The 10,005-nt window shown below is 33.2% G+C and overlaps 1 protein-coding gene across 1 annotated transcript; it reads right to left on the bottom strand.

The window, feature by feature from the left end:
* Window positions 1-7,651: 7,651 nt before the first annotated feature.
* LOC111881377 (pectinesterase 2) lies at window positions 7,652-9,391 on the bottom strand. Its single transcript, XM_023877771.3, has 2 exons — window positions 8,497-9,391; window positions 7,652-8,405 (listed from the first exon to the last, which is right to left on the bottom strand). Exons 1-2 carry the CDS (start codon window positions 9,347-9,349, stop codon window positions 7,720-7,722), a joined length of 1,539 nt encoding a protein of 512 aa, XP_023733539.1. The 5' UTR covers window positions 9,350-9,391; the 3' UTR covers window positions 7,652-7,719.
* Between the last annotated feature and the right edge of the window lie 614 nt (window positions 9,392-10,005).

The following is a 10,005-nucleotide window of genomic DNA, read 5'->3' as shown; positions in this document are numbered from 1 at the left end:
TGTAATTCTAAATTGATTGAAAAAGTTTAAATCAATAGCAAAACGAATAAGAAGAATCAAGTAGGCAGAAAGATACAAGTTTCTCCATTCTAAGAAGAAGGGAGAGTACCTTTTATTATGTTTTATGATGAGTCTTAATGATTAAGAACCATATATCAATTGATCCTCTAAGTGAGTCTTAGTACAATTGTATGTCTAAGAAGAGGAATCAAGAATTGAAGAAATGGTTAAATCAAGAAGTCAATCATACTTCGTTCCAAAACAAGTCTTAGAGTTAAGATTGTGACAATGAGTGACAAGTATTAAGAAGGTTTATAACATTCATTGAATGAGGAAAGTTGTGATGTCTTGGATAAGACAAAGACCAACTAGGACCTATTCATGAAGTGTTTTGATAAAAACTACACTAACTCTTGAATATTTGTTTGTCAAGAAATGTTTATTGACAAGAGAATCTTATATGTCGAGGAGTCAGTGGGAGTCTTAATGGTCTTGAAAGATTTCAAGAACAAATCAAAATAGACTTTATTGATCATCACTAGCACACGAGTTGAGGTTTACAACCTATCGTGTTGACACTATATTGTTTCTGTGCCGTTCCAATTGAGTTAATTATGCATGTGAGTTCTATGAGTTCTCATTTGAACGCATAAAAGGCAGGCACCTTGATCAATGGAAAGTACATTGATAGGAAAGGGTGAGCTGCTTAACTACTTGGAAGACATGGTGGACAGCTGTGTTACCATAAGGCAAGAAATCAAGATTAAGAAAGTTCGGTCCATATGATTTTGAATTTGTCGTAAACTTTGGTTTTCACAAATTCACATGGATAGGAACACATACACCATTAAAATCTAAGTGTCATAAGATTCCCTCCTTCATGAAAATGACTGTGAGGAAATGCGTTCACTAAGAAAGATTTTAAAAAGATAGTGATTGTAAAAAAAAATTGTATTCTCGAATTCGATTATGGTTACGGTATCCCTTTCCATGATTTGAATTGTGAGTTTTGGCAATTAGTTTGAATTGTTTAGACACACATATGAGCTATCTAAAGGAAAGGTGTATAAGCTTAGATAAAGGATTATCAAAGCATTAGGTATTAGAAACATGAACTTAAGAAATTCAATAGGTATTGTTTTTCTGAAAGTTAAGCTGTTTCTGAATACATGTCAAAGCTAGTAGGAGCATAAGTGTTATGTTTTATAATAATAATCATGATAATGGGAGCATAAATGTTATGATTGTATGATTATTATGGAAAGTATTGCAAGTTAGCAATATTAATTATAGAAAACAATAGTTATACTTTGCAAAGTTGCAAGAGTTGAAAAGTTGTTTTGCTATAATTAAGGGAGAGGATATTATGCTTCATTTCAAATCTAAAGGCTTAGGTTGTGGAATATTAATAAATTTAGTCAAGGATACATAGTGTGTTCTCAAATTTCGATTATGATTACGACATTCCTCTTCATAGTTTGAATTTTGAGAACATATCACATAAAATATTATGGCAGAAGATTGATAAAATATCAAATCTTTGTGTAAGACATTATGCATCGTGTCTCATACGCTTCGGGTATAGGATCGATTGCAAATGCTATAATATTTTACCATTCTAAAATTTTCCAAATGTCTAGCGCATTTAGAGGGAAAAAGGACAAGAATCGGTTTTGACTATGATAATTAAACAACTATCAAAGGACAATCCAAAGTTCGCCGAGGATTGGTCGCTTGTGAGTAGTTGGAAGCATGATATTGGATGGACCATATCAACATTATTATGAATAGAAAAGATTCTATTAAGAATGAGTTGTCATATGGAAAAATATGGAAACGTGTCCATATTGGGAATTGAATATTGAAAATCCATGTCTAGATTAGAAACTTTTATGCAAAAGGATGTTCAAAGGAATGTACTTTGAGTGAGAGACATCACATCTAAGGAATTGTCTTGTAACAATCTCCGATAGAGGACTTTGTAATATCATTGGCAATAGTCATTGTGACTTTTGTGTTATGACATTACGAAAGGATCATTGCATAAAATGTTAGAATCTAGCATATTCCATAAGTAGCAAGAATTTGATATTCTTTCACTTGTGAAAAGGATAGGAGTTGTGAAATGAGTATGATTGGAAATGTGTTCGTTTGATCTATTTCACAAAGTAAGAACCATAGGTAAACATTGTGTGCATGCTAGGAGCATGGGACAAGTGTAGTATTAATTCAAGTAAGAAGTTGATTACCCGAAACAACAAATAATGAGTAATCAATATGGTGATAAATAAAAGCTGTTTTACTTATACTCAAAGGTTTGAGGCCATATGGGATTAGTATTATCCTTGTGTTTCACTTTGCATGTTTTGATTTCCTGAATAATTTAATTGGTTAAGAACAGTCAAATTATTCGAACAGGCCACAGTCGTTCATATGTTGGAAGTAGGTATGAATAAAGACTGTCGTGAATTGGTGTGTGGATTGTCTAAAGAGTATTAGACATAAGCAAATGTTTGCTGCAACGTTCATGAGTGCTTATGAATATGATTTGAGCATTGGATTAAACCCACGCTCACTTGGATCACTCCATGAATTGTATCACGAGTGATTGGTGGGACGATAACATCTTATATTCTTGAAACCGGGATGTGTGAGTTGTATCTTGCAAATCGGTTGCATATTGATAATATGTAAACGCACCAGTAACTTGGCGTTATAAAACATACTGTTGTGTGTGATTCGGTAAGTAAGTGCAAGCGAGCATTGAATCAAAGTTTATCCGTTCCTTTTATTCAAAGTAGGATAAAAGCAATATCTTTGGGCCCCTCGATGATTTAGTGTTGACAAATGTAAATGCTCGGCCGGGCTAAAGCTAATTTGATTTGTTCAATTAATCAGTCGTCATAAATCGGAAGTCGAGAAATAGTACAGAGAGAATGATTAGAAATCATGTCTTATGATATCTAGAATGGAGGAATATATGATCCCTTATCTAAAGGACACGCGAATCTGATATGATAAGAGTTGACAGCGGCTTTGGAAAGCTACGATTGCAGATCAGGATCTGAAGTCATATGCAAAATAGTTATTAGACTTATCCAAGTGGGAGACTGTTGGATTAGTGTATAAGTCCATAACTATTTTGGTATGTACTTGACCCGATGGTGCATGGTCCTTTTGGGTTGCCTTCACCAAAGCAACTTGATAAGATGAATTATGGAGAGAAAGGATTAAATATGATTTATTAATATATTATGAGAATAATATATTAAAGGAGAAATCATATTGTTTAATTAATATTAGTCAAGAATTAATTGGTAATTAGTTTTGTGACTAAAAGAGATTAATTAAATTTAAGGGACTGGAATTGTAACTATAAGATAATTGGAATTGGGCTATGGATTGCCTTATATTATAAGGTTGGACGAATTCTATGGGGAAACCCATTAGAAATCGTCCAAGGCCTTTAAGGAAAGGAGTCCGTGGGTTGCTTAAGGCTTAAGCATCCAAATTAGGGTTTCCTTGTTAGATAACCCTAATCGCCTCACTATATATAGAGCCCTTATGCTCCAAAAACGTGGTGAACTTATTATTTAGGGTTTCCACACGTTTTTGAGAGCCTCCTTCTCTTCTCCTCTTCATCCTCTTGCTCTTGGTGTTTGTGAACCATTAGAGGAGTGACATTTGTGACTCTAAGATTTCTAAAGTCAATACAAGAAGGATTTGAGATTGTTATTGCTACATAACAATCAAGGTATGATCTAAAACCTAATTTATATGTTATATTGATTATCATATACTAGATCTAGGGTTTATAGTCTTGGATGAATTGCATGTACAATAGAGAAACCTAGATCCACGCATTAGGGTTTGTATGAGCTCATAGGATGTTCTTTTGACCTAAACCCATCAGAAATAAGATTTGAGTATTGGATTAAACGTACGCTCATATGAATCACCTCATGGAATTTATCATGAGTGATTGTGAAACAATAATATCTTATAGTATTTAAACCGGGATATATAAGTTGTTGTTTACGAGTTGGTTGTTCATTGATAATGCATAAACGCATCAGTAACTTGATGTTATAAAACATGTTGTTGTGTATGATTTGATGAGTAAATAGTATAAGCATATAAGTCAAAGTTTATATGTTCCTTTTTTCCTAAGAAGGTAAAAGCGATATCTTGGGCCCCTTAATGATTTTGTGTTGACTTATGTGACGGGCCCGGTCAGGACTAAATTGATGTGTTCAATTAAGTTTAATGTCAAACAAATCAGAAGTCAGGAAACAAACTGTTGGACATTGAGAATGATTATGTTCTATGTCTTTGTCTATGCGATATCTTACAAAACGGAGGATTATATGAGCCGTTATCTAAAGGATGCGTCATTGACTAGGTCAGAGTTCGATAGTGGCTTTTGAGAGCTACGATTGCTAATCGGATTTCGAAGTCATACTTGCAGTTATTTTTATTATACTTATCCAAGTAGGAGACTATTGGATTAGGTGTCTAAGCCCATAACTATAATTGGTATGCACTTGCCTGCTGGTAGCATGATCCTTTTGGGTTGACCTCGCCATAGCAACTTGACTGGATGAATTATGAGAAAGAGGTTAATTTATGATTTATTAATATATTATAAGAATAATATATTAATTGAGAAATCATATTATTTAATTAGTATTGATCAGAAATTAATTTAGAATTAATTTAGTGATCAAAAGGGACTGGTTAAAAGAACGGGGACTGATATTGCAAATCACTGATAGTTGCAATTGGGTTGATGGATCACCTTGGAATAAGGTTGGATGAATTCTATGGGAAGCCCATAGAGAATTCGTCCAAATGAGCATTCTAGAAGGAGTCCTTAGGTTGCTTAAGAATGAAGCAGTCAAATTAGGGTTTCACCTAAAACCCTAGCAGCCACAAGTATAAATAGACCCCTTGGCATAAGGATTTCGGCCACTTGATCTCTAGAAGAAACCTAGCCAAAAATCCTAGCCTCTTTTCCTCTCTCTCTCTCTCTCTATCTATTTATCTATCTATCTATCTCTTTTCTCTTGTGTTCATCCAATTGCTAGTGGTGTTTGTAAATCCATTAGAGGTTCAGAAATTGAGGCACTAAGTTCTTGAAGGTCAAGATCAAGGAAAGGATTACTTGTTATTGTTATTACTAGTTAACAAGAAAGGTATTCTTTGACTTATGTTTATTCATTAAATCCGAAAATTGTATGCTAGATTAGGGTTTATGCTTTGGATAATAATTTGCATGTATAACTTGAGAAAAACCTAGATCCAAAGCATTAGGGTTGCATGTGCACCATAAGAATGTTGTAGTGCTCAAAACCCATCAGGTTTGTGGGCGCATCGCGCCTCTAAAAAGGACACCTCCACGCCTTTCCAACTTTTGCTGACTTTTTTCCGAATAACAACATACTTTTCTAATGGTCATAACTTTCTCATACGAACTCTATTTTTGAAAAACTTTATATCCATGAAATCGACTCGGGGTGAACTACAATTTTCTTTAACTAATCATTCATTAAACTTTATATATTTTCCGATGTAACGCTATAAGTATACAAACATATGTATTACATTAACGTTTCCTCACTTAAGTTCACTCTTAACCATATCTATACAAAATACATGATGTAAGTCACAATATAGTATTTTCGGGTCATTACAACAAGGACCATTTGTGTAATTTACTCTGAAAATTATTATCATTTGGAATCCGATGTAACGCTATAAGTATACAAACATATGTATTACATTAATGTTTCCTCACTTAAGTTCACTCTTAACCATATCGATATGTTGTTAGACAGAAAATGACGTCAGTTTTATGCACTCTATCGATTACGTTTAAATAATTGTATTTTCTTTTAATTTAATATGTTTATAATCATATATATTTTAAATAAATAATAGTTATTAATATTTGTTAATTAAATAATAATTAAAATTAAAATTAAGTTATATGCTAAACATATGTCAACAAATGATAATAATTCCATAAACTTGTATTATTATTATTATTATTATATATATATATATATATATATATATATATATATATATATATATATATATATATAAAATAGTAAAGATAGTTTAAATAAAATATTAAAATGAAAAACATTAGTTAATATTAAATTGAAGTTTGCAAGGCTTTCTATATTTGAAAGAAAGGGACTTATGTGGAATGCATAATTGAAGATGTGGCATTGCGTCTAATCCTACCGGTTTAACTATTGTGTCGTGTCGTGTCAACTTGTTTACGTAAATATGTCGAATCTCTTAACCAAACTATTAATTTCTAGTCGGGTTCATGTCGAGTTGTCATATCGTATTAGAGTTTGTCAGGTATAATAAAAACCATTCAAGTTTGATATTTTTTTTCTATATAGACTACTTTGAACTACTATAACAAATTAAAGTTTTGACAATAGAAAAAAAAATATCGAATTTTACTTGCTTTAGTGGAAAAAAAAATGTTCACTATATATCAAAATATTCCAATAAACTTTGAGAATAATTTTCTGTTATGACAATTTTAACATATTATAATATCTTACACAAATTAAGAAACTTGAGTTTTTAAGGTTTTTCATTAAGCATTTTAATTTATAGTGTTTAAACCACAAAAACAAACAAAATGTAATAATAATTTTTTGTAGTTTGCCCAAAAAGACTATAGTAGACTTTGGTCTATTAAAATTATAAATACAAAACCATATAAACTAAAATAAAAATATGTGTTTTATTCCATTCATCATTTTTTTTCCTTTTCCTCTCCTTGCTAAACCTTATTTAGATATATTCTAGATATATTTTTAATTATAACATAAAAATAATAATCAGAAAATAAAAAGCACATACACAAAGGCAAAGAATCTTGGCTTTATGGCGCGGTTTAGAAAACAAACCATGCTAACAGCTCAATAGGGAACAACACCCTTAGCTCTTAAGCTATGAATCTTGGTTTTTGGTTTTCTATTTTAATTTTTTTTACTAAAATAATAACATACTTTTAGTAATATATTTTTCCAGATGTGTAAAACTCATTTAAGAAGTAGCTGGTGTATTGAGTATATTTAATTAATAAGTTAATTCGCATTATCCAACTTCACTTCTTAAGACTTGAGGTCACACGTTTTCGTTAAGAAAATATAAATGTTTACCACAAAACTATCGATAAGAAACGGCTTCTAATATTTTTAAACGTTACTTATTCCAATTAAATGGTTGCCACACTAAAACATGTGTATGCTTGTATTTATTTGATATAACTTAGTCCGACTAGGCGACTTACGTGATTAAATGCACCATTGTGCGACATAATTTTTGTCGTTAATTGAAGACTTAATGGTAATTAAAAGTATTAAATGCTTTTTATGGAACAATATTTTACAGAATTTTAAATTTGCCTATAAAATAGGGTTTCCTACGAAATATACAAAAGGTTTTATACAAAATATATAACCACAAATCAATTTATAAGCAAAATATGCAAAGCATGATATATTTCTTGTGTTCATTTTCTTTCATTTTTAATTCATAATTTTTTCGACAAATACTGTTACTTGCGAACTTTATTAATAGACAAATTTGTGATTAAAATTTAAATAATATACCGAAAGATTCAATAATCCAAGAAATTTGATAGAAATAAAATGAGAAAAAAATTACAACATATAAACAATTGAATTACAGACTGGAAGTAAATGGCACGTTGGTTGCCGGCAACCAAGAACCTCCGGCAATGAAATTCCCAACGGTGAACTTCGCCGCCTCAGAGCTACTGGTGATGACATGGTAACCTTTCCAATTCACCCTTTTAGCGGTGGAGGAACCAGGCCCGGTGTTCATATACTCGCCATAATACAACGTACTAAGTGCAAAATTCCCGCTCCATGGCATCCATCCGGCGGGGTCAATCAAGCTATCAAGGTTTGACTTGAGAAAAACCGTCCTCGAGTATTGCTTCCATGGTCTACCCAGGTACGTCTTAACACCGGACACACCTTTCAGGTCGGGAGCCGCCGTGATACGACAGTTTTGGATTGAAATTCCGGTGTTTTGGTTTTCATCAGTCCTGCCCTGAGCAGTCAACGTGTTGGTCTTGTTTGGTGGTTTACGGGCGTAAATGTTGCAATTTTGGAAAACCACGGCGGCATTGCCAAAAATGAAATCAACTGTGCCATAAATGTCACATTCTCTATAGAATTGTCGATCTGAGTGGGTGTATAATGTGTCTTGATACCCTTCAAAGCTGCACTGGTAAAACACTGAAAGATCAGAACCGCTTCGCATCGCCACGGCTTGGTGGTTTTGTGGGCCGGCGGTGTTTCTTATGGTGAAGCCCCGACCAATAAACCCATCTCCAACCACCGCTGAAATTCATCAGAAAAAGAAAAAAGATAATGATTAGAATTACATGATCATAGGGAACTTTATTTGTGTTAATTTGGCTTAATTAATTACCAAGAGTGGCTGATTTGAAGGTGGTGGTGCCTCCTCCAACACTTTTGCTTCCTGTTATGATAGTTTTACCAATACCATCTCCAAAAATCATTATGTTCTTCAATTTTGAACCGATTTCGATATTCTCTTTATAAACACCTGCCTTCACATGTATCACATACCTTCCATTCCCCGACCTCTTTGGCACAGCAGCTATGGCGTCACGGATGGTCTTGTAGTTACCAGAACCGTCTTGAGCCACCACCATGTTAGCCTTAGGTGTTGACGTTTGCAACAACTTCCGATCACCAGGCTTCACCCAAGTTGGAAACCCTACTTTTGGAGCACTGTAAGTATTCCCTCCTTTGTTCATGGCCAACGTGTTGCTAATCAAAGCCGATACGTTATTGTTCATCAATGGCCACACATAGTCACTAACACCAAGCTCTTCGAATCCAGCTTTGCACGTTTCTATATTAGTGAGAGCTGTGCTTAACCATGTCTGGATGTCGACTTTGTTACACTTTTGGTAAGGATCAACAGTCTTGTTGATCTTCGAGATGGTGTATTCGTAGAGCTCAAGGCAGTCAGACCATGCAGCCTTCTCACGATTGTTACGACATTTAGGGCCGAGAGTCAAAGTATGCGACCCTGCATATTTTGCTCGATCTAATGTGACTTTCAATAAAGCTTTTAGAAAGTCTGGTTTTTGTTTGATGGAACCATAGTTTGAGTTTGTGCCCAAGAAATGTTCACACGGTTGTGGGTGGGGTGTCTCGTTACACCATGATGTAACTTCAGACTTTGTGTAGCTATACACCCCTGAAACAAAGACGCCCACAACAACAGTTGCTAAAAACAGAAAGGTTTTCATCGTAGAAAATGAAGAATGAACAAGTTATTTTGGTTAGGGAGAGGAAATTGGGGTTGTGGGATTCTTGTATTCAATTGTTTGCATTTTATAGATAGGAAATTTAACAAATGGGAGACACCGAACACACCAATTTAAAACTAAGATATGTGTGTCATATCCAATTTTAAATTGTTTTATATATTCCCTTTCTCCAGCCAATTATTCTTTCTTCAATGTAAATTATTAACGTGTATAACATATTGAGAAAGTTGTATATGTATCGGATTTCTTTTTTGTACAAAACTTATTTAAGAAGTAGCTGATGTATTGAGTATATCTAATTAATAAGTTAATTCGCGTTATCCAACTTCACTTCTTAAGACTTGAGGTCATTATGTTTTCGTTAAGAAAATATAAATGTTTACCACAAAACTATCGATAAGAAATGGCTTCTAATGTTTTTAAACGTTACTTATTCCAATTAAATGGTTGCCACACTAAAACATCTGTATGCTTTTATTTATTTGATAGTATAACTTAGTCCGACTAGGCGACTTACGTGATTAAATGCACCATTGTGCGACATAATTTGTGTAGTTAATTGAAGACTTAATTGTAATTAAAAGTATTAAATGTTTTTTATGGAACAATATTTTACATAGTTTTGAATTTGCCTA

The sequence above is a fragment of the Lactuca sativa genome, chromosome 7 (assembly GCF_002870075.4).
Source record: "Lactuca sativa cultivar Salinas chromosome 7, Lsat_Salinas_v11, whole genome shotgun sequence".
NCBI classification, from domain to species: Eukaryota; Viridiplantae; Streptophyta; class Magnoliopsida; order Asterales; family Asteraceae; genus Lactuca; species Lactuca sativa.
The sequence above is the reverse complement of the archived record's forward strand: the minus strand, read 5'-3'. Positions and strand labels throughout refer to the sequence as shown.